The sequence below is a fragment of the Sinocyclocheilus rhinocerous genome, unplaced genomic scaffold (genome assembly GCF_001515625.1).
Source record: "Sinocyclocheilus rhinocerous isolate Xijiao unplaced genomic scaffold, SAMN03320098_v1.1 scaffold1599, whole genome shotgun sequence".
Classification (NCBI taxonomy): Eukaryota; Metazoa; Chordata; class Actinopteri; order Cypriniformes; family Cyprinidae; genus Sinocyclocheilus; species Sinocyclocheilus rhinocerous.
The window spans coordinates 230,358-255,316 of NW_015662191.1; the positions used below are offsets into that span (position 1 = coordinate 230,358).

Genomic DNA, 24,959 nt, shown 5'->3' on the forward strand with positions numbered 1-24,959 from the left:
TCTCTCCCTCACTCTCTCTCTCTCTCTCTCTCTCGCCCTCTCTCTCTCACTCTTACTTTCACTGTACTTTGTACTCAACCTCAAACAACAGGTTATGTAAGTTCAGACACAATGGACACTGACTAGGGCCCCTCAAGTACTGGCTTTTTATTGTTACAGGAAGTTAGTGTTGATCTCAAAGGAACAGTGTGTGTTTATCTTGGAGATTTGGAGAAAGTGAACAGGCCCTTTACCCCAGTAGTCCCAGATTACTTCCAGATTACCCTGCACCATCGCTCTATTCTCAGCAGTAGACATATTAGTTAGACTTTAAGCTGTTCAGAAATCATGGTAGAAATGGTTTGTACATACAGACATTATTGGAATTTATGACATTAATAATAATAATAATAATAATAAAGTTTACAAATTTGACTTACTTTAATTCTCTTGTTCCGGTAATAATTTAGAAAATTTCTTATTCTGTGCAATCAAGTCAACAATATTGCCAGAAAGGAAGTATTCCGTCAAGTGTATTAAGTTAATGATTCATTAACGAAGCTTTTAATCATTGTAAACCATCTGTCAAATTAAATTTGTAGATTTTCAAGAAGTGCATGATCACATCAATTGAAAGTTTAATGACATTTGTAAGCATTTGTGTTTACATTAAATAATGATCTGTTAATCATTATATAATGTTTATTAAGTTCATTAGTAAGCATTAAAAAGCACATTATCTAATATTTCTACCTATGTGAATATATGTTAACTAATGATCCGTTAAACATTATATATTGTTTGTTAATGATTTTTTTTTTTTATTGAAAGTTATTGTATGTTAAGTGTTTCTGCTGGTTTCATGTAAAAAATCAGCCTGTGAATGGCTCAAAACAGAAGAGCCAAATTTAGGCTTAAGTCAGACAACTGATTATTTATTTATCATAAAATTTTTATTCTGGTGCAAAATCCAGAACTCTCTAATATTAGATCTCAGTGCGGAACTTGACAGTGGTGTTCTTCATCTTCTGTTTGTAGACCACATCAAACTGTTCATTTTGTGCCACAGTGAAATGACTTTTCCAGTCTCCAACTTTACCTTTTGGAATGAAAAAGAAGAAGATAAAAGTAAGTGAAATGATTGAATTCAGAAGGACTAAAGTACTTAAATTTAGTAGTTTATTAACCTTTCCGCATAAAGGGTGAGATCTTGAAGTCCATGACTGGGATAGTGGAATAGTTGGTCATCTTGTTCTGTTTCATGGCATCAAACTGAACCCCTTTTGTTATTTTCTCCTTCTGTTCAGCTGAAGTGGACAAACCCAAGAAGGAGCACAAACGAGCCACCTCACGTCCAGTGTCCTGAGGAAGACATACACATCTAACATACCTTTCTGATTTTATGCTAATATGTTTGCTAAAAATGTCATTTTATATACTGAACTTACCTCAACCATATCCTCAAAGAACATGTACAGTAGGTTAGAATAAGTCTGTTTTTTCTCCCACCATCCATTGACATGGTCGTACCAAGAACCAAACACTCCTAAGGGGAAATTGTGGATGTTCTTCAGTGGCAAATTTCTTGAGTCAGGTAATGTAGGGGTTGCACATAATAAAGCAATCAAATCTTTTTACTCTCCCAGTGTTTATGTAGATTGTATATTTGTGTAAACATTATTTATATTCTCACATTAAAATGGTTTAAGCCATTTTACCATCATCTTGCCAATGACTTTTTGTGGTGATGATTGAGAAAATTTTTATTCTGATTTTGCAGCGCCACAAGTGGAAATATATCCGTCCCAGCTCAGCATGAAATGCCAAGGATGTAGTTTATTTTTCTACTGTGGTGCTGCGAAATCAGAATTTTTTTTCTCAATCTCAATACATATGTTCCCTTGGAGATTTTGTGATACTGTAAAAAAAATTCAAGTAAGTATACTATGGTGATTGATAATTTTTAAGACAGTTTTTTGAGTTGTAACAATGACTCAAGATATTTTTTTTTAATTTTAAGATTTTTTTTGCTTCAACAAAGTGTAGAACTGATAAGACTCAAGACACAAAACAGAAAGCAAAGAGAAGGCGAGAGGTTTACCATAATTTGCTAAAAGCTAATGTCACTGACAAACACAGGTAAACGTTCCCAGTCTTGCTACAAATGACATTTATTTACATAAGAGTAGCAATATACTGATGTATGGGTTTTAATTGAATGAATGAATGAATGAATGATGCATTTATATAGCGCTTTATTGTGTATTGCTGTACACCCAAAGCGCTTTACAATCATGTGGTTATTTGAAAAGGCGTGTAGGAAAATACTGTACTATACATCATCATGAAAACCATCATCATGTCACTACAGGTGTTCGACCAATACGATTAAGCACAGTTAACTAATTGTAGGCAGGTTATGGTCTGTAATAATTCTCTGTTGAGCGGTGCTCAAATGGAAAAGCAACTACAACCATGGAGGAACGATGGAGGAAAAGTGGTTTCAGTAATATCCACATTGTTATTGACCAATAAGATGTAATATGATGTAATTCATTATTTAACTTTTCAAATATTTTACTTACTCTTTCCTTCTATAAATGTCTGTAAGAAGGTGTTCCAGTCTCCTGGTTCAGGTTCTCCCATGTTCATTCGATCAAAATGAAAATAGGAAACGGCATTGTCTTTTGCATTCCGTGCTACATACACAATCTGAATGAGTGGAAAAAAATGACAAGAAACAAGATTTTCATTTTAATAAGCCTGTAATAGAGACTATAACTTTATATTTATGAAGTTTTAAGACAATCATTTTCCAAGCCAAACTGACCTCACGGATCAATACATTCCTACATCTTCTGAATTATGTTTCAAGAGCAAAGCACTGTACTATTAATTACTAATAATTAATAGTTTACATCTTTCTGAAGTTTACTTTGAGAAAGAGTAGCCACAAAAAAACTTTGTTTTGATTGCCTTTATTTAGCCTTTGTCTGCCTCTGTTTTTTTCTTCTTCTACAGTTGTTAGGCCTCAGTGCTCGGCCTGGATAGCAGTTCTAAGCTGTTTAGGCTCTCTGTGAACCTCTCTGGGAAGCTGTCTTGAGCTCCCTGGAATACCAAACACGTGAGCTCTGCCCACTGAGCGTATTTTTTGACTTGGCCCTTCAGAAAAGGTAGGAAGGGTGCATACCAAGACTGATAGGGTATGTAGCCTGGGTTTTGGTCGTAGGTAATTAAGCCACTGGTGCATAAATTAGCGATCAGGACTTCAATATCAGCCATTTAGGCAATGATCTTGTTTGATCAAGACACTGTAAAGACAGATTACAGTCACAGTGTGAATGAATATAGCTAATGTCAGAGACTTAAGGTTTATAGGAGAGAATTTATACCACGCAGAGACCCTTACAACCAAAAACATTTATTTTCCACCTGTGAACTTGTCTCACTTTTTGAAGCATCTGTCATCATAGGAAATCAACATGTGCAGTCGTGAATAATTAAAGGGGTCATATGATGTTGCTAAAAAGAACATTATTTTGTGTATTTGGTGTAATGAAATGTGCATCTTCGCATAGGATGAGGCCACGCAGTCCTGCATGATTATGACACACCGATCCATCATCAAAGTACTACAGTGATTTGCCACGTCCCTTACCACATTACTAAATGAAATGAAGCCCCATTTACTTTACCCTTGAGTTCTGCTCCCAGAAAGACTTAGGCACAAGCTGAACAGGTAAATGAGTTTTGATGAGGCGAGGAGAAGTGGGCAGATTATCAGCCAGTTCTGTTCCTGTAAGTGAAAAATTAAATGTTGTTCTAAATTAAATGTCCTAGTTGTCATTCTAGTTAGGCAACAACATACAGATAAATCATATAAAGTATATAAATAAAATTGGTCCCTCTTTTCACTGGGATAGGAGCCAGCAGCAAGGAATGTTTTTGTTCTAAGAGTGTTCCAAGAACATTATTTATGTTCTGGAAATGTTTTCAGTGGCAGGTTTTATTTTAGTTCCCAGAATATTCTCCTAAAAGGTAGGATAACATTTCTAAAAACATTCTAAACATATTTATTGATTTATTGATATTATTAGAACATTATCCCCTAACATTCTAATAAAGATTTAAGTGGGAAGCTTCCCATTGGACATTGGATGTGGACTCAAATGTTGCTCAGATGTCAAATTTTGGTTTAAAGTAAAAACCCAACCTTTGTTTGATGAAGCGCCAACTTCATTAAATAACTCCAAAAATAGCATTACCAGCTTCACTTATTATAAACCAGATTGACTTTATTTCTGTCATACATTAACACAATTTCTTATTGAGATTAACGGAGGTTTAGATGTTGATGTCTGAAAGCAATTGTTTGGTTTGATGTCACCATTATTGTGATCAGTGTTTGCTTTAGTATGTTTATTATGGCAAAACAGCAAAAGAACATATGATTAGATGATACTACTTGCTTGCTTGTCATCACATAGCAGTTTGATTATTTGATTTCATCCAGTCTAATCTATCGTGTTAGTCATACATTAATTATTATAACAATGCAATGGTTCTACAGACTGAGATGCAGCAGAACTTCGATCAGATTATTTCAAGGATTTAAAAGACAAAAACAATTTTGTCACACAAACATCAAGAGTTAGTGTATGAATCTCAACAATGGTGACATGCTTCATGCTGCAATGTGTTCTGGGTGCATCATTCAAAACTCATCCATGGCTCCCAGAATGCATTGCGGCATGAAGCATGTCACCATTGTTGAGATTCATACACTGATTCTTGATGTCTGTGGGTGTCAAAGCATTCAGTAGTTCAAAAATGATTTGTGAGAAAACATTAGATTGTCAAATCTCTACATAACAATATCTTTAACATCAGCAATTAACCAAAATCATTTGGGCACATTTTTTCCCGCTGTCATTGATATAAATACGTATTGCTGTGTTTTTATTACGTTGACTCCGATACATATTGCAGTGATTCAGAATACAAGTTTAGTCGGGGGACTGTCGTTAAAAGTTAATGCTCTATCGTGTTGGTAATATGCCCTACACCAAACCCAACCCTAAACCTACCGTAGTTACACGAGATTCAAACCGGAGCTCCTCACCTCTCAAGTACGTCTCCGTACTCCTTACTTACTGTCTATGAAAACCCATAGATATGAAGCTGGATATGTAAGATGCTAACATTCAAAAGCATCAGTTTTCAAATCTCCCAGCATATTAAAATTGTTTTGAAGTCATAACAATATTCTTCAAGTAATTGTGTGAAAATTACGCTTTATTAATCTAAACGCTGTAAATTTGTGTGAAAAGGAATAAAAGGTGTCAGAGTTTTACTGCCTCTAGTGTTCATTTTAATTGGAAACTGCAGTGATATGTACTTATTGGTACGTATTTCGCGTCTCGCGAAAAAGTGCCCCCAGGTACGTTTTTGCCATGAGACCAGGTAGAGTTTATAATAGGTGAAGCTGGTAATGCTGTTTTTGGAGTTATTTAATGATGCTGGAGCTTGACATCAAACAAAAGGTGGGTTTTCACTTTCGACCAAAATTTGACTTCTAAGCAATGTAAGTCCACATCTAGTGTGATGGGAAGCTTTATTAGAATGTTAGAGGAAAATGTTCTAACGATGTTATCAATAAACATTTTTTTGAATTTTAGAATGCTTTTAGAGAATGTTATCCTACCTTTTAGCAGAACATTCTTGTAAATAAAATAAAACTTGCAGCTGAAAACATTCCCAGAACATGAAAAATTTCTAGATGGGAGGTGATGGGGTGGTGGAGGGATGCTGTGAAGTTGTGATGGTACAGATCCCCAGATAGCAACATAATGTCGGCCCAGATCCGGCCCACATCTGGCACATGTGGAATGATGATCTGGCCCACATGTAGCGTGGAATGATGGCACTTGGGTGGACTGCTCCTGTTTGCCAGATCTGGGCCAAAAGCAAAACATAGCAAAGCCACATGTCAGCCAAGAGCAAAGAAACAAACCACATTGGACATTTTCTCAGCCACAAAATCTACATATATTATTCATAGAGCTCTCTCAGCATGTCTAAACTTGTTAAAAAGCAAAATCACACAAAAAAAGAAGAGAATGGAAAAAAAGAGACAAACAGAAAAACAACAACAACGGCCACAGCCTTAGATGAACTCAGCTGAAGATAAAAAACATTAAATATTTGAAGACCTCAGCAAAGAAAGCTTATACGATGCCACAAACAGCATTACCAGCTTCACTAATTACTAACCTTCAAATAAAAACATTTGGTTCATGTATTTATTTTGCATTTTTTGCTGTTTTTTGTTGTGTCTTTTAGTAGGTTTTTGTGATGGCCAGAATTGATCCGATTAGCTGAATATTTTATCACCATTGTCGAGATCCATATGCTGATTGCTGATATCTGTGTGTGTCAACGCGCGGCACTTTTTTTTTATGCGCTCTTTTTAATATCTTTAAACTGATGTTGTAACACACATTGCAGTAACACTGGTTTTGTAACACAAAAGCATTAAATTACACAGCAATTACACAACCGGTTCAAAAAGCAGATTCATCGGTTTCTAATGTCGTCAAGCAATAACGTCTCTACGCACGCATTTCTTTTGTAACAACTCAGTGCTATATTGTATCAATGAAAAGTTCAAACAAGTCATTTGTGTCAACACATATTGAAAACATTCAAAAATAAAGTTATTTGTGTGAAAGCATATGGCTGATTATTGCCATATAATTCACTTAAGTTAATGGTGTTTGTGGTCACAGTTTAATTCGCGGACCCTCAGATACGACTGACTGACCAATACTGACTAGCTTACAATTTGGATAAGATTCTTAAAAGTTTCACACCTACAGCAACACAGTACAGACATTGATGCACAAACGCGGATATGTTCTACATGTCTACAGAATGAATAAGAATGAATAAACCTTTAAAAGAGTTTAAACGTCTTAAAAACTCCTTGATTTCGCTTAAGGAACTTTAAATATAATACAATAAACTATTGTAAAATGTATTTACATCACTAGACAGAAAGGTTTTTGCAGGTTTTAATAAAATGTAAATTAAAAAGTCATAAGCATGTTTCCAGTACGCACCTCAGGCTTGCACAGTATCGTCAATTCACTCATTAGAATCTTCAGTAATTCTCAGCAAACTTTACCACGGCTAATTCGGTCTTTGTTGAGTCCTCGGCAAACTTCAACAGTTGGTTGAACCGGCTCATCCGGTTCTTTTTGAGGTCTACTTCAGCTGTGCGTCATTAACCGGGAACTAAAGTTCAAATCAGTTCAATTTGTGAACTAGCTCAAAAGAATGACTTGTTCAAGAACCAAACATCTCTAACAACAACCAAAGAACACAAATGATTAATAATAATAATTAAGAGCCCAACTAATGGAAACAGGAATCACCATTATGGTGACTTCAAATGAAACAAACGTTAGATTTAAACTCCGGTTAATTCTCAATAAGATCTTCTGTAGACGTCTGACAGAAATAAAGTCAGTCTGGTTAGTAATAAGTGAAGCTGGTAATGCTGTTTGTGGAGTTGTTTAATCCTCCTCTGCTGAGATCTTCAGAGATTTAATGTATTTTATCTTCAGCTGAATTCATCTAAGGCTGTGGCTGCAGTCGTTGTTGTTGTGTTTATATTCGTCTCTTTTTTTCTGTTCTTTTATTTTCTTCTGTGATTCTGCTTGTTAACAAGCTTAGACAAGCTCTTATAAATAATATATGAAGATTTTGTGGCTCAGATAAGGTCCAGTGTGGTTTATTTCTTTGCTCTTGGCTGACATGTGGCATTGCTATGTCCTGCTTTTGGCCCAGATCTGGCAAACAGGAGTGGTCCACCCAAGTGCCATCATTCCACACTACATGTGGGCCAGATCATCATTCCACATGTGCCAGATATGGGCCGGATCTGGGCCGACATTATGTTGCTATCTGGGGAGGTTAGTGCAATATACAGTATGTACCAGCCTCCTCTTACTCTGATTGGTTGGATTACCTGACCGTGCTCCTGCTGAACTTTGTTAAATTATCTTAATATAATTTATCGGGGCTGCCCCCTAATAGTTGACTAACCATTAGTCGACCAGAAGAGGCTTGGTCGACCAAAATTGTATTAGTCACTTAGTCACAATTTTTTTTTTTTAAAATAAACACCACGTAATAAACACCACGACGGACAGATCGTTAACGGTTAGCCTATGGCAGTAGTTCTCAAACTTTTTATACTGAGTACCACCTCAGAAAACATGTGGCTCTCCAAGTACCACCATAATGACCAACATTAAAATACAGTAACATAGTAGGCCTAATTATTCAGCTACAGCTCTGCACAGTTCAAAAACAAGGCAATTTTATTCCTAATAGGAATATTTATTGTTGTCAGCCACTTTATCAATGTAAATATACAGTTTGAACATTAACACTGCACAGTGCTTAAAAACAGGTAAATAAAAAACTTAAAAAATGATTAAATTAAAATGTGTTGTACCTGTTAAATAAAAACTGTACTGTACTTAAATGTAAAAAAAAAAAAAAATTCACTCAAATAAAGATTTCAAATAAATTAAAATGTATTGTGTTTTAACATTAATTTATATTTAATTTAGTGATTCCTCTGCGTACCACTAGAGGGAGCCTGAGTACCACTAATGGTACTCCTACCACACTTTGAGAACCACTGGTCTATGGTTATACGGATTTTTATTAACAATACCGACGCGTTTCGGCCTAAGGGCCTAAGGGCCTGAGGAAGGCGTCGGTATTGTTAATAAAAATGTCCTTATCACAAGCAGTGCTGGAATCTTTCCTCACATTCTTGTATCCAGTTGTTTTCATGCACCTTGTGAGTGGTAAAGATGCTCCAGATCCTACCTCATAGTCACTATGGTAATACAGTACATCGGGCTGGACATCCAAACGCTCACCTATCATTCATCAACCTCAAATATGACCTGTAAGTATTACCCACTTTACATGGCCGCTCAATCTAATGTTAACCTAGAAAAATGTGTACTGTTGAAGTGTCTGTGCAGAGTGTGGAAGCTGAACAGTAGCACTCACTGCAGGACAGAGGCGCCGGTGCGTCACTTGCTCTTAAAATTCTCCCTCATTTTTGGTCATACAGATAAGAGTAATACATCTTTCGAATCTGTAAAGACTCTACGTTTATTTGTGTGCACTGACAATAACAACAAAACATTGCGCTTTTGTAAAATAATGAAAGCAAACAGGATGCGCTTTCTGTCTGAACTTGAGCGCGAAACACTGTGTATACTTGACTTACAGATATGAAAAAAACATATCTATATAGAGCGAAATGTCTACTTTCAAATTAACCAATTCAAATGGAAGACAAATATTGTCAGATTATGTAATCCGTATGAAACATGGCGTCCACTACTACGGCTTCATCTCTTAAAATGAAAACAAAGAAAGCACTAGTGTATCAATACATTATTAAAATGTTAATGCAGCCTCCTTACTGTTTTTCCCTGACACATTCATAATTATTACTTCTGCCTGTGTGCTTGAGCGCTTATTAGGCTATAGGCAATTAAAGGCTCATTATATTGATTTGAATGGTTTATTAGTAAACGTGCAATTAGTTGACTAATGGTTAAAATGAGCGACTACTTGTCAACCAGAAAAATCTTTAGTCGAGGGCAGCCCTAATAATTCAAAAGTCCATTGCCCATGAATCAGACAATTTGACTGAAAATTCTACTGATAAAATTGATTGATCTCCAGGATCACAGTGTGGTTTTATTACTCAAATTAGCACGCTAAATCCACCGTGAAAAATGCTGTTTGTAACAGCTGGACTGGCATGTATTACACTGTTCATCTTCGTGTACTGAAACGTAGAATCACGCCAATTTCATTGGCTGACGAAGGGTTCAGGTGACGCTGCATTGTATCACAGAGACCATAAAAGGGCATCTGCATCATCATCAGACTCGTTGTCTTCAGGAAGTGTGTTAAGAATAAGAGAAAAAAAAAATCTCTTCAGTATAGGATATGCGCATCACTGTGGCCTTGCTTTATATTAATGAGTAACGACATGCACACTCTTTGGCCATGTCCACATGTACATGGGTATTTTTATAAACAGAGTTTTTCCTTCTTCCATTTAAAAAAAAATCTCCGTCCACATGAAAATGCAAACACATGCTATGAAGCACTGTCAAGAGCATGCCAAACCAACAGGTGGCGATATAATCTCAACAGTAAAGCCATGTTGGCCAATCAGAAGCCTGAAAAAGTTTCCAGTAGGTGGAGGTCACAAGCCAAAAACTCTAGTTTCGCTCTCTACACAATAACACTGCAACCGGAGTTTTTGAAAATCTTCACCCTGGCAGTAGTTTTCAAAAATGTTCTGTTTCAGTGACCTGGTGCTGCGTTTGCGTGTAGACAAACGGCCAAACCGCATAGAAAAAGCTGCGGTTTTAAAAATAACCGCGTTCGTGTGGACAGGGCCTTTGTGTGATGTTTTCAGCATGCAGCACAAGCAATCAGCTTTTGAAGTCAGCTGTGTGCATTGCAAGCACTTCACAATGAAAAAGCTTTGCTCCCGTTTGTTTATCTCTATCATCTGACTTTAGTTGCAATGTTGTCATGTCAGATAAAAAAGCTCATACTACAATTTCAGCTAATTTGCATGAGACTAGATATCGGCTATTCTTGAGAAAAGAGCAAAGTTGAAAACACACGTTACCCCAGATGATTCTGGCATTTGAGGAGTTGTTAGATGTGGTTACCTGAGCTGTGGTCAAAGTGAGTTTTGATTGGCGTAATCAACAACAGGGAGAGGCTTGCAGCAAAGTCAACAAATGTTTTCTATCAAGCAGCCGAACTCAGCTTCTCTGCAGACAAGGGTTGTCAAAAGTACTGAAATTTGAAAAATGTGATGATACCAGCATTTTGAGTGCTGTTAAGCGGATTCTTAAACACCTCTGATTGGCCATTGTGTTCACGTGCTCAATAGATATGTCTGAGATTGGCTTCAGTGATCATCGCTTCATGGTTTCACCGAGCACTTACAATTAAAACGGGAGCATTTCAATGCCACGTCTATTAGGGGATCCGTCTATGAGCAGATATATTAGGGATTTCCCTTCCCTCTGAGGACTTGCAGGTTCAAGATGCTAACATTCAAGCACATTATGTCTCCAATCCGAACAGAAGACTTCTGCTTAGACTTAAACCCTGGGCTAGTCAAAGTTTTCCTGTATCCTGGATCAGACTATATTCCTAGGGGGCCATCTTCTACTACTCAGTTAAATATGCTTCATGCCTTCTTTCCTCTGCTGTTTCAGCTGTCTGGGCTCGGAGGACTTACCTGGACCATTCTAACAAGTGACCTATTCAATTGTTGGTGTGCTTTCATGGTTACAACAAAGAGGCCACAAAGCAGCACATGTTCTATTGGATCAGGGCAACGTTCACACAAGCCTATGAGGCGTGTGGTTTGCCTTCGGGGTCAAGGCTCACTCTGCTAGGACTATGACTTCTTCCAAGGCGCTAAGTGTGCGTCTTTACAAGATGTGTGTGCAGCGGCAGGCTGGGCCTCTCCACACACATTCATAAGATTCTACAGTTTGGACATGGATTCAACCCCAGGCACTCGGGTCTTTTTGGGTTGATTCAGTCTTTGCTCACACAAATCTGTGCTAAGCATACTTATTCAAAGTTCTGTTGGGTAGAGTTGGAATGCTGTTTTCCATAGCATCTGCTCTTATATATGGCGATATATGGCAAGCTAAACAGACAGCACTTTTGACTGTGTGTGTTCTTCTCTGCCCGTGTCTAACTTTACAGTTGCGAATACACATGATCGGTTGTGCATCGTGCTACTGCCAAAAATGCTCCGCTCCCACCAGGCACTCTTCCAAGAGTGTGTCCATGTCTTTGCGGTTCCGGTTCCGCTCCCGCTGTTGCTGAGGTACGGTGGCGATTGAGATCACGGGGATCGCACAGAGGAACATGCTCAGTCAGTGTTGAACTGCTTGAATTCGGTCAAAGGCAGGAAAGAGTTTCAGAGGCTCCTGGGGCATATGGCAGCTGCAGTCACGCCACTGGGGCTGCTTCATATGAGACCGCTTCAGCACTGGCTCCATGGCTGAGTCCCAAGGTGGGTGTGGCAGTGCAACACTCACTGGGTCGCTTCGTGCCATTCTTATTCTGGGCCTGCTCAACTGTGTGGCCGACGAGCTGTGCTACCGGGAGAATGGAGACTCCATCTCCAGACAGTCCAGCTGATTTGGAGATGTTTGGGAGCTGCTCAGGTAGACCTGTTTGCCTCTCCAGAAGCCTCCCACTGGCAGCTGTTTTACTCCCTGACCAAAGGAACACTCGGCACGTATGCGTTTCCCCCAGTGAGCCTTCTTGCACAGACACTGTGCAAAGTCAGTGAGGACGAGGAGCAGGTCTTGCTCCTTGCACCTTACTGGCCCAACCAGACCTGGGGCCTCATTTATAAAATGTGCGTACACAGATTTCCACGGCAACGTTCATATTTATAAAAACGGTCTTTGACATGGAAAAGTACTTACCGCCAGGTCAGGGTCTGAGCAGGCATACGCACTTTTCCTTGTGGCAAAGTCGGAGTACTGCAGCTATTTGAACATCTAAGCTGCAATAATAATAAAAGCGGTGTACGTGCAAGCACCGAATTCATCATAAACAACAAAGATGCAGTGTAAGAGATTAATTGTGCAGTGTAGTCAGATTTTTTATTAACGGGAGTTTTTGCGAGATTAAACTGCCCTTTTTAGTAGCCTAATGTTGAGAGTTCTTTTTTGAGTGCTGTTAAGCGGATTCTTAAACACCTCTGATTGGCCATTGTGTTCACGTGCTCAATAGATATGTCTGAGATTGGCTTCAGTGATCATCGCTTCATGGTTTCACCGAGCACTTACAATTAAAACGGGAGCATTTCAATGCCACGTCTATTAGGGGATCCGTCTATGAGCAGATATATTAGGGATTTCCCTTCCCTCTGAGGACTTGCAGGTTCAAGATGCTAACATTCAAGCACATTATGTCTCCAATCCGAACAGAAGACTTCTGCTTAGACTTAAACCCTGGGCTAGTCAAAGTTTTCCTGTATCCTGGATCAGACTATATTCCTAGGGGGCCATCTTCTACTACTCAGTTAAATATGCTTCATGCCTTCTTTCCTCTGCTGTTTCAGCTGTCTGGGCTCGGAGGACTTACCTGGACCATTCTAACAAGTGACCTATTCAATTGTTGGTGTGCTTTCATGGTTACAACAAAGAGGCCACAAAGCAGCACATGTTCTATTGGATCAGGGCAACGTTCACACAAGCCTATGAGGCGTGTGGTTTGCCTTCGGGGTCAAGGCTCACTCTGCTAGGACTATGACTTCTTCCAAGGCGCTAAGTGTGCGTCTTTACAAGATGTGTGTGCAGCGGCAGGCTGGGCCTCTCCACACACATTCATAAGATTCTACAGTTTGGACATGGATTCAACCCCAGGCACTCGGGTCTTTTTGGGTTGATTCAGTCTTTGCTCACACAAATCTGTGCTAAGCATACTTATTCAAAGTTCTGTTGGGTAGAGTTGGAATGCTGTTTTCCATAGCATCTGCTCTTATATATGGCGATATATGGCAAGCTAAACAGACAGCACTTTTGACTGTGTGTGTTCTTCTCTGCCCGTGTCTAACTTTACAGTTGCGAATACACATGATCGGTTGTGCATCGTGCTACTGCCAAAAATGCTCCGCTCCCACCAGGCACTCTTCCAAGAGTGTGTCCATGTCTTTGCGGTTCCGGTTCCGCTCCCGCTGTTGCTGAGGTACGGTGGCGATTGAGATCACGGGGATCGCACAGAGGAACATGCTCAGTCAGTGTTGAACTGCTTGAATTCGGTCAAAGGCAGGAAAGAGTTTCAGAGGCTCCTGGGGCATATGGCAGCTGCAGTCACGCCACTGGGGCTGCTTCATATGAGACCGCTTCAGCACTGGCTCCATGGCTGAGTCCCAAGGTGGGTGTGGCAGTGCAACACTCACTGGGTCGCTTCGTGCCATTCTTATTCTGGGCCTGCTCAACTGTGTGGCCGACGAGCTGTGCTACCGGGAGAATGGAGACTCCATCTCCAGACAGTCCAGCTGATTTGGAGATGTTTGGGAGCTGCTCAGGTAGACCTGTTTGCCTCTCCAGAAGCCTCCCACTGGCAGCTGTTTTACTCCCTGACCAAAGGAACACTCGGCACGTATGCGTTTCCCCCAGTGAGCCTTCTTGCACAGACACTGTGCAAAGTCAGTGAGGACGAGGAGCAGGTCTTGCTCCTTGCACCTTACTGGCCCAACCAGACCTGGGGCCTCATTTATAAAATGTGCGTACACAGATTTCCACGGCAACGTTCATATTTATAAAAACGGTCTTTGACATGGAAAAGTACTTACCGCCAGGTCAGGGTCTGAGCAGGCATACGCACTTTTCCTTGTGGCAAAGTCGGAGTACTGCAGCTATTTGAACATCTAAGCTGCAATAATAATAAAAGCGGTGTACGTGCAAGCACCGAATTCATCATAAACAACAAAGATGCAGTGTAAGAGATTAATTGTGCAGTGTAGTCAGATTTTTTATTAACGGGAGTTTTTGCGAGATTAAACTGCCCTTTTTAGTAGCCTAATGTTGAGAGTTCTTTGCTAGCTTTCTGTACACAGTTTATTCCATGTTGTTTTTAAAATTATTTTATTATAGTGTAGCGTATAAGAATAGGCCTATGTCGTGAAATAACGGTTGTAATATATTCTATTCAATAACATAGTTAACTGTTTTTATTTATAACATCTGCTGCTTTGCCTCTGTGAAAATTAATAGAGACATCAGCCTTAAACTTTGTTTTTGTCATTTACATCAGTTATATTTGTATAAAATACACTATATATTTTTGTGTCAGTACATTAATGGCACATTTGAACAGCATTAGTAAACTGTGTAAATAGCCTATAAAGAAATGCCAAATCACATGCAGGTTTTTTCAGACCGGAGACCGTATTTGTGTAATAATTAATTTTATTATGATATGAAACGTCCAATTTTTCTTTCAATAATGTTTTTTTAAAGTGAAATTCGGATATTGGCGTGTGCTCTTTTATATGGTAATGATATTAATTAGGGGGCATTTACAAGGCGGAGATCTGACACCAGTCAGCAGCGCACAATTTCAAGATCATTTGCGATTTATAAATGTCTATAAATAAATTTTCTCTGAATCGCACTTACGCACTTTTGAGAAATGATCTTAGAACAAATTTAGGACTATTTATACGCAACATTTTATAAATGAGGCCCCTGGTTCCCAGAACTAATGTTCCTCGTGACAGCCCCTCACAGGCGGATTCCTCTGAGGAAGGATCTACTTTCTCAGTGACAGGGCACCCTGTGGCACCCGCATCCGGATCTCTGGAGACTCCATGTCTGGTCCCTGGATGGGACGTAGAGGTTCCAGGTGACCTAGAGGTAGGTGACACCATCACTTCGGCACGTGCACCATTTACGAGACACGCTTACACCTTGAAGTGGAACCTGTTCATTGAGTGGTGTTCCTCACACCGAGAGGACGCCGAAGATGCCTGATCAGAGCCGTGCTTTTCTTTCTGCAGCAAGGGTTGGAGCGAAGGCTGTCCCCCTCCACCCTTAAAAGTCTATGTTGTTGCAATATCTGCAAATCACAACCCCGTGGATGGTAAGATGGTAGGGAAGCACAACCTGGTCTTTAAGTTCTTTAGGAGGGCAACCCCAACATGTTCGCTAGATTCCATAGCCTTCGTGTTGAGTCTGTATCCTCCTGTGTTCTCACCTCAAATGGGTAGAAGCACCGAGAGGCCCTGGCCTAGTGTCGGCTTGCTATGGCACAAATTGTGATACTTGCTCCAGAGAGTTCCATATTGCAGACCCTGTCGAGCTCCTCCATCACCCTCGGCAGCCAGACGTGGTGGAGCCAGGCCTTCACTCGATGTGTCCGTGAGAACCGGTAGGAGGCTGGGTGCCATATGTAGTCACCCTGAGGGGATCCCATATGTGTATTCCATATTCCTCCACAGTGACTGGCCTTCCTGGTGTGAGCCCTGGCCTATACTTTAACAAAGGGTGCAGGAGGCTCGGACAGGACACTGGAAGGGGCAGCATCTATGGCACTTTGGTAGGGATTCCCCAATTCATCAGCCATCGCCGTGAAGTCGAAAGTTACCGACTGAAAGGGAATGTCTCAGTTGCATATGTAACCCTCGTTCCCTGAAGGAGGGAAAGGAGATGTCACGTCTCGTTGCCACAGTTGCTGTACCACGACTGAGCAGCCAGGTCACCGGCTCGGCTCTGTCAGGATTCGTCCAATAAACACAGGAAGCATGATTTACAAAAAATTCAGTTCTTTATAATTTTCCCATTTTTTTAAAACATACACTTGGCCATACATACAGAAAATAAAGAAAACTGAACAAATAAAGGAAAGAAAATATGGAGTTCCAGGGTTCAGACGTTAACAGTTGGGATCCCCAACCCAAAAAACTCCCTTAACAAACAAAACCCAGCCCTTATATTACGAGATGGTCCTCACTGCAGAACACAAGATCCAGGGGGCGTGGTTCGATCCAGATTCAACTCCTCCCCCCTTACATATACCCAAACCTACCCGTCTCCACCCCCTGATCTCTAAACCCACCCATTTCCACCCCGAAACCTACCCATCTCCACCCCTTAACTTACCAATCTCCACCCCCTAGATGTGGATCCAGCCACGCCCCCTGGATCTTGTGTTCCGCAGTGAGGGGCTACTGTATATTACCGGGACCGAACCATTAACAAATGACAAAGGGTCACTCACACACAAATACATTCAAATGACTTAACTGCCTAAATTAGATGAATTCATATCGCATTTAGAACAAAATAAATAAAAATTAATACCATCCATAAATCATATTCACTTATACACTATAACAAATCATGTAAATAAAGAACAACATAATTTGTCTCTGCTCGTAGTTACACCTTCTTTATTTTCTATTCTAGTCTATGTTGTTGCAATATCTGCAAATATTCACTGGAATGCACCAGCGTGCACTCCAGTGAATAGAAAATAATTAGGAGCTACCTTCCTTTACCGCGCATAAAGAAGACAACATAAACTACCTAACTTAGAGCATAAATATTTAGACAAATAAACAAAACATACAAAATAAATAAAAATTTACAAAGGAAGAAAACAAAAGGAAAGAAAACACATCAAAACCAATACATAAATCAAACAATCAACTTATCAAAACAAACATTTAAATCAAATACATTTATGTGTGGCCTCGGTCATCACAGGCTCCTTAGCAAAAACCTGAGTATGCGTTGCACCTGCTGCATGCACTGTGGATTGTCTGCTGGTGTGATTTTTAAGGCTGAGTCTTTAGACCAGCAGTTTTGAGCAATTTTACCATACAATGATTGCTATGGGCACCTCTGTCTACCACTATCCCACTTTCTGTGGATGCGCATAGCAATCAATGTATCACAACTTCAGAGTGTATCACAGTCCATGCAACGTAAAATAATTATTAATTGTGTTATCTAGAACTGGCTAACACACACACACACACACACACACACACACATATATATACATAAAAAAATTAATTCCATAAACACTCATTATATTGTGGTCTCTGACCTGATGGTATCCCTTGAATATATGACTCCAAGAATGGCACTCTCATATAGATAGGCTGGGAAGTCTGGCGCTCTGGAGCATCGTTACCAAAGTACAGAAGGTCAAGTGTATAAGAAACCCAGGTGGTACCTAGACAGTGTTAGAAACATAACAACCGTCAAAAAATGATGAAAAAAATCTGTGCTCTGAATTTTGTGAAATTTTCTGAAAATTTGTGCTCTGCATTTCATTTCATTTCTGCTGCGGTGCCCAGGGAGCAATTTGGGGTTCAGCGTCTTGCTCAAGGGCACTTCTGATGTGGGTAATGAGGGTGGAAAAGAGCATTGTTGATTCACTCCCCCCACCTACATTTCCTGCTGGTACTGAGACTCAAACCTGCTACCTTTGGGTTACAAGTCTCACTCTTTATTAGGTCACAACTGGGTCTAGATTGTCTTAAAGCAAGTCGAGGAGATAGTTAGAGTGGCCAAAGTTTCTCCAAGGATCACAGATGGAGAACTTCAGAAAATAGTTGATCCTCGGTGTCAGAAAGCCTAAAAATTATCAAACAGCACCTACATCACCAGATGTTGTTTGAGCAACACATTCTCACTCTCAACTCGTCACATATTGACGCTTGGTCAGGACCCCTTGGCGCCACTTTTTGACGCACAGGGTACCCCTTTAGCGTAATTTTTCGACGTGCAGGGTCCTCCATGCAGGGTCCTCCTTCTTTAAATAGTTGGGGTGTGATGTTTCAATGTAAACAGTTACAACAGTTTCATTTATATTACGCTATTTAAACATTTATGAGCATGTAATCCAACCCCTGCCCCTAAACATTTACATTTACATTTAGTCATTTAGCAGACGCTTTTATCCAAAGCGACTTACAAATGAGGACAATGGAAGCAATCAAAATCAACAAAAGGGCAATGATATACAAGTGCTATAGCAAGTCTCAGTTAGCTTAATGCAGTACACATAGCAAGTTTTTTTTTAAGTCTAAAAGGGACACGGTTTTTTTTAAAGAATAGAATTAGAATAGAGAGTGATAGAGTTAGAGGGTCAAATAAAGATGGAAGAGATGTGTTTTTAGCCGATTCTTGAAGATGGCTAAGGACTCTTATTTTTCAATTTTCCTATTTAGCGCCCAAACTCTGGGAAAACCTACCTAACATTGTTCGGGAGGCAGACACACTCTGTCAGTTTAAATCTAGATTAAAGACCCATCTCTTTAACCTGGCTTACACATAACACACTAACACATTTCTAATATTCAAATCCGTTAAAGGTTTTAGGCTGCATTGCTTTGACACAATCTGTATTGTTAAAAGCGCTATGTAAATAAAGGTGACTTGACTTGACTCAGCTGCATAGGCGGAGGGTGAACCAACTCCAGGGTAAGGCTAAAAGCAGCCAAATGTATCAAACATCATAAACCGTCTTTTTAGGCAAGAACCAGACATGGGTGTCATGTAGGCTAAAAATTTTTTTAATTGGACATATTACATTATTACATAAGACATTATTACAATTTAATAAAAACGTGAGAAATTGATAATTATTTAACGTTTCCTTTCCAATTAAACATCATAAACCCGTCTTTTTAGGCAAGAACCAGACCTGGGTGTCATGTAGGCTAAAAAAATAATAATTTGTATTTAACGTGACTATAATGTAATAAAAACATTAGAAATTTATAATTATGTAACGTTTCCTTTCCACGGTTATTCAAACAGCGAATAAATTATATTTAGAAAGTGACATTATCACTAACATTGATCTATCGCGAGTTTAAGCACTCTCAAAAAAACAAAACTATCGTTATAATCACTGAAGCTGTATACTGTGAAATGAATCGCTTACTTACGTTGTACGTACATCTGCGCTTTGTTGTTTATGATGAGAGAATTCGCAAGAGTCCGGAATTCAATCAGCGAACGTGCGCGCACTCAACAAAACTGATGTTTGAACGATGACTCATCTGAACGCTTCTGATTGGCCATTGCATTCCTAAGCTCAACAGAATTGTGTGTGATTGGTTAAAATGCGCAACACTGTAAAAACGCCTAAAATGAAATAGGGTGCAACATGAGCAGATCTTAATTTAATGCCGCAAACGACACTGTCTATTCATATTCACTTTGTTAGCAACAGACGTAATAGATTTAATTTGTTAGTGCAAGGGCATTTTTGCCCCAAGTCCCCCGCTAAGCCTTCCCCAGCCTTACATACGCTCCGCCTATGCTGCTAATCCTACCATTTGTCAATAAAACACAAGATATAACAGGCAGATACAACTACCGTCATAATTTATTCAAAAAGTATTAATATTACAAGTCTTCCGAGGCAAAACGATTGATTTGTGAGAGGAATAGACATGATCGCCGTCTCCGTCCGCCGTAAAGCTCATCCTGTGTGCTGCAGTGTCTGTGCACATCACAGTCTGTAGTGCACATGCGCAAATTCAAAAAATGCCGCCAGAAGAAGCCTAAAGCCTTCCGTCAGCCTTGGTTGTGAAATGCTATTGGCTCTTGTATGTCTCGTGACCGATTGCATCATGCTATGGTCCGGAGTATTTTTTTGAACGAGATGTGAACGCGTTAATGGAGCGGGATCATTTTCAGCGATTAAAACCTTCGTATGGCATAAAGACGTATGGCTTCAGAAGACTTGGAATGCAACAGGACTTGCTTGTAATGCATTTATACTGCTTGTTTATGTCAGTTTTTGCAATAAATACCTGTGACTGCACTTATGTTTGCCTGTTACGTGTTTTATATGGTTCAGAAGTGGGTAGGTTTACGGTAGCACCAACATGGAGCTGGGAATCTGAAGGATCTGGAGAGATTCCTGGATGAAGGAATGGTGTCTCTGATCTCTTGTCTTGTGTTCTCCAAACTCTTCAGGCATTATAAGAGAAGACTCAGACCTGCTATCTTGCCAAAAGGATGTTGCAAAAAGTATTAAATAAAAGGGTACCATTAATTGTGGCCAACATATATTGGAGAATATAATTTTATAATTTTATTTTATAAGGTTTGATTTAAGGTTTGAAGTTTTAAAATAAATGATCAAATGGATTAACAATGCAGATTTACAGTATTTTCACAGCCTTCTTTGATCATATTTATCAAGGGTACCAATAATTAGACCATGACTGTATGCTGATTTTTTTTGTTTCATGCTGTAACACTTTTTTTGTTATATTTTTTGTAATCACACTCAAATTTTTGATACAAAAAAAAAAAAAAAAACTGCGGCAATTAATTAGAAAATGTTCAAAGTGAATATTTTCTGAATTTTATTTATCAAATATATATATATATATATTAATTGTCAGTTTGGGAATAAACAAACAAACAGAACATTGGGGATTGCCATACCAAAGCACTATTTTTCACCCACAAATTAAGAATCGTTTATACTAACAAAATGTTTTGGTTGAATGACTTAAAGTTGAGGTAGAGAAATCTCTCAGGTTTTATTATAAATATCTTAATTTTTGTTTTTAAGGTGAACAGAAGTCTTAAGCCTTCTACACACTACACGATTTTAGCAATCCCATAAGATTATTACAAATCACACATGTGCAACATAGATCTAATAAACTTGGGTACGACATGTAGCCTATGCAGACTGTACGACGATGACACATAATGACTTGTAGACTACGACGCAAGTTACAATTGTAGAATAAAACATTATTAGCATGCACTAGTGGTAAACAAAAAGAGCATGACAAAGCACAGTTGGCAGTTGTAGTTTTTTTGTTTGCTGAAAAAAAAGAGAAAGCTGTAAAAGTGGAAGTTAAAGTGCCCCTATTATGGGTAATGAAAGGTTCATATTTTGATTTTGGAAGTCCCCAACAACAGGTTGACATGCAGGCAAGGTCAAAAACACTTTCATTGTCATATAATATGCATTTATTATTACCTTATTTGCTCAACGACTCCCAAACTATTTGTTTAACGATTCATTTTTCCAAACCCCTCCTTTGCATGACGCTGACCTCATACGTCATCCTCCCGGAGCTGCTTCCGTGTACAACAGTGAGCGCAAGCTACATTAAAGTGATTATTACGTTTTAAATATGGTTATTTTTCTTACAAAACCGCATTGATTCGCTAAAGGAGGCCTTTGTTCACCCCCCGGAGCCGTGTGAGACACTTTTTTTGATGTTTTCATTCATTTAGAGCTGTGTTACACACTGCATGAAAGGTAATCCATAATAGGGGCACTTTAAAAGACTTTGAGGTAAGCAGTTTTAAATTTTAACACCATGTTGCATTGATCAACATGCCATTTCATGTTGCATTTTTATTGGCTGGTCAGTAAACAGGGGTCGTAGCAGCAAACACACTGTGCCATGTCATTTCTGACACTGTCAGAAAATGATCGCAGGATATCTTTGGTTGCAAGACCTTGACAATGGCCGACTTTGAACCTGTCTCACTGTACAACATTGGACCCATGACCAGGAAATCGTTAAGGAGTCACGATCACAGAACTCTCCATGATTGTTTTCCACAATGCCAATCTTTCTTCTGGGACAGCCAAAATCGTGCAGTGTGTAGAAGGCTTAAGGGATTGGAATGACATGAGGGTGAGTAAACGATGACAGGATTTGACATTTTTGGACGAACTATCACTTTAATAATTAAAGGGATCATGTGATGAGGAAGCAATTTCGCCTTAAAAAATAATACACTATGAAAAGCTTTCAGAAATCATAAAGAGCAAATGACAGTTTTAAAAGAAAATATATTGAAATGTAGCAGGGTCAGACTAACTATATGTGCATTTGGGCACATATGCTCCACTTTTAGGGTGGGCCATATAAATCCAGTCACCATGAAGTAATACAAAAGGAGCATTAGAGATTCATTATTCTTCCTGAACACCAGAATAACTAACTTAAAGAGTAATATGCAGTGAAGTGGTCATATCACATGCTGACTAATTATTATTATTTTATTTTTTTACAAACTGTAAAGTGCCCTCACCTGCTTTAGGGTAAGTGGCGATTAGAATGTCATCAGGTCTTGCCTGAAAGTTTTTCACCTTTTCCCAGTTGTCGGTGAAGTAGTGGGTCATAGAAATTCCCTCAAAATCAAACAGCTCTGGTCGATTAGTTAGATTTATCTGTAATATTGAAAGGTGTCAGTTTAATGTCAAAGCTACACAGCAGTGAATGGTCATTAGAAAGTCAGCATTGGTTTATAACAGTCAATGTGAAAAGATTTCAGAACTCATAAAGATTTCAGATTATTAATTAATATGTAATACGTTTTGAAATAAATCATGTATTTCACTGTCATCACTTTCATGAATAGAATTATATTTTATGAACAGAAGTACATATGTTGAATAATGACAGGGATATTCTTATGATGTGAAGCATTAAAACTTCTATTGTGTATTTACATTGTATGTGTTTCAAAGTCATGTTGATAGCTAAATGATTTATTGTTTATATCTTGCTAGTTCTTACTTCCAAATATTCACACCCAAAGGTGAATGAAACAGCTGTTAATACAGGGGTCTCCAACTGTCTAACCCTTCTCAAACAACTGAACCAGCTAATTAAGGTTTTCAGGATTAGTTGATGATACAGATGTGTTGGAGGACAGTTGCAACTGAAATTTGCAGGACTGTAGCTCTCCAGGAGCAGGATTGGAGATCCCTGTGCTAATCTATTAATGTAGGTCAAGTATTTCCTCAACTATCTTAAAATACTTCAAAGAAATATATTTACTTACTGATGACATGTCAGGGATTTCCATTATAATGAAAAGGTGTTGTTCCTTTAAGTCGGTTTTCTTAATCCTGTTTTTTTTTCTTTGCTCCTGCTTCTGCTTTCCTCAAATGTTATCTTGCAGCTCTTCCGTGTTAAACTACATTTCGCGCAATGCTGATGTCTACAAATCACAGCTTATCTTATCTTCAGAGTGTTAATTAAGAACAACTTACATTGCCCCAACAAACTAAAAAAGAAAAAGAAAAAAAAAACACCAACATTTTTAAAAGCTGGCAGTTAATTGCAGTTAGATTTAGAATCTTAGGAAACCTAAAAAACATTTAGTGATCGTGTGCGATATGAAATCCTATACCCGAGTAATTCCTGAGCAATTTTCTTTCACAGTAATGATACAGTAACGATCACAGTATAGAACTTTTTTCCGAAATTATGTCTCTAGATTACTAATTGAATTTAAAGCCTTATTCTATATTACTTAAAGGGGTCATAGGATGCTACATGCACTTTTACAAGTTTTATTTTGAACTCGCTTATTATTCGAACTGGATTATTTGTTTCTGAAAGGGAATGCGCCCCACGATCTACATAAATGCTTCTATGTTCGCGCGAATCATTCGTGATCCAGCCTCATCCACAGAAGAAGTGAGTATAATGTTTTGTAATGAATCTTTGCAAATCGCCTTTCCTAATAATGTGCTAATTAGCAAGTTTCACGATGAATGAATTATATTAACTAATATAATAGTTAAGGCTAAAGTAAACAGTCTCTCTTGAGAGCAGCTCGGAAGAGAGGGGCGGGGTCAGCAGAGCTCATTAACATTTAAAGGAAAATGCTACAAAAACGGCTTGATCTGAAAAGAGCTGTTTTTGACAGGGTAAAAAAGGTGTTTTTTACACTACCATTGAGAAATTTTAACCAAACTATGTTACAGACTTTTCATTAAGACCCTAAAGAATCATATCAACTTGTGGAAAATGGGCATCCTATGACCCCTTTAAGATTGTTGTAAAAATGACTACATTTTGAAAACTGGAAAACTTGCATCAGACTTTTCAACAACCGGTTAACCGGTCACTAACAATTAGATGACTCTTCACCGGTTAGATAGAACATGCGGTTGCACTTTATTTTACAGTACGTGTACTTACATGTCCTTACAGTGTACCTACCAAAGAAAGTTCTGGTAATATAAGGTAACTACATGGGGTAGGGTTAGGTTTAGGGGTAGGCTCAGATGCGTATCCAGCTCAGATGGTGAATCAGCACCTAGAGATGAGCCCCAGAGACAGATCCCCAGTGAAGACCTTGTCTCCTAGACGGCCACCGGGACAAGACCACAGGAACCAGATGGAACCAGAACCAACCTGCTGGTTCATCTGGTCAGAGGAGAACTGGCCCCCTGACTGAGCCTGGTTTCTCCCAAGGTTTTTTCTCCGTTCTGTCACCGATGGAGTTTTGGATCCTTGCCGCTGTCGCCTCTGGCTTGCTTAGTTGGGGACACTTATTTTCCAG

At 39.0% G+C, this 24,959-nt stretch overlaps 1 protein-coding gene across 1 annotated transcript; it reads right to left on the bottom strand.

The window, feature by feature from the left end:
* Window positions 1-836: 836 nt before the first annotated feature.
* On the bottom strand, window positions 837-23,536 carry LOC107727994 (cytosolic sulfotransferase 3-like). Its single transcript, XM_016538043.1, has 8 exons — window positions 23,448-23,536; window positions 22,692-22,830; window positions 17,704-17,832; window positions 3,675-3,775; window positions 2,565-2,691; window positions 1,428-1,525; window positions 1,167-1,341; window positions 837-1,078 (listed from the first exon to the last, which is right to left on the bottom strand). The coding sequence occupies exons 1-8, from the start codon at window positions 23,469-23,471 to the stop codon at window positions 966-968; spliced, it is 906 nt and encodes a 301-aa protein (XP_016393529.1). The 5' UTR covers window positions 23,472-23,536; the 3' UTR covers window positions 837-965.
* Window positions 23,537-24,959: the final 1,423 nt, after the last annotated feature.

What these genes read in the sequence shown, in the direction of transcription:
- LOC107727994 (XM_016538043.1), bottom strand. Translation starts at nt 23,471, where the DNA reads ATGGAAATCCCTGACATGTCATCA. An exon ending in AAATCCCTGACATGTCATCA is followed by an intron (nt 22,831 to 23,447) that starts GTAAGTAAATAT and finishes TCAATATTACAG; the next exon opens with ATAAATCTAACTAATCGACC. An exon ending in CTCACCCTTTATGCGGAAAG is followed by an intron (nt 1,079 to 1,166) that starts GTTAATAAACTA and finishes TCATTCCAAAAG; the next exon opens with GTAAAGTTGGAGACTGGAAA.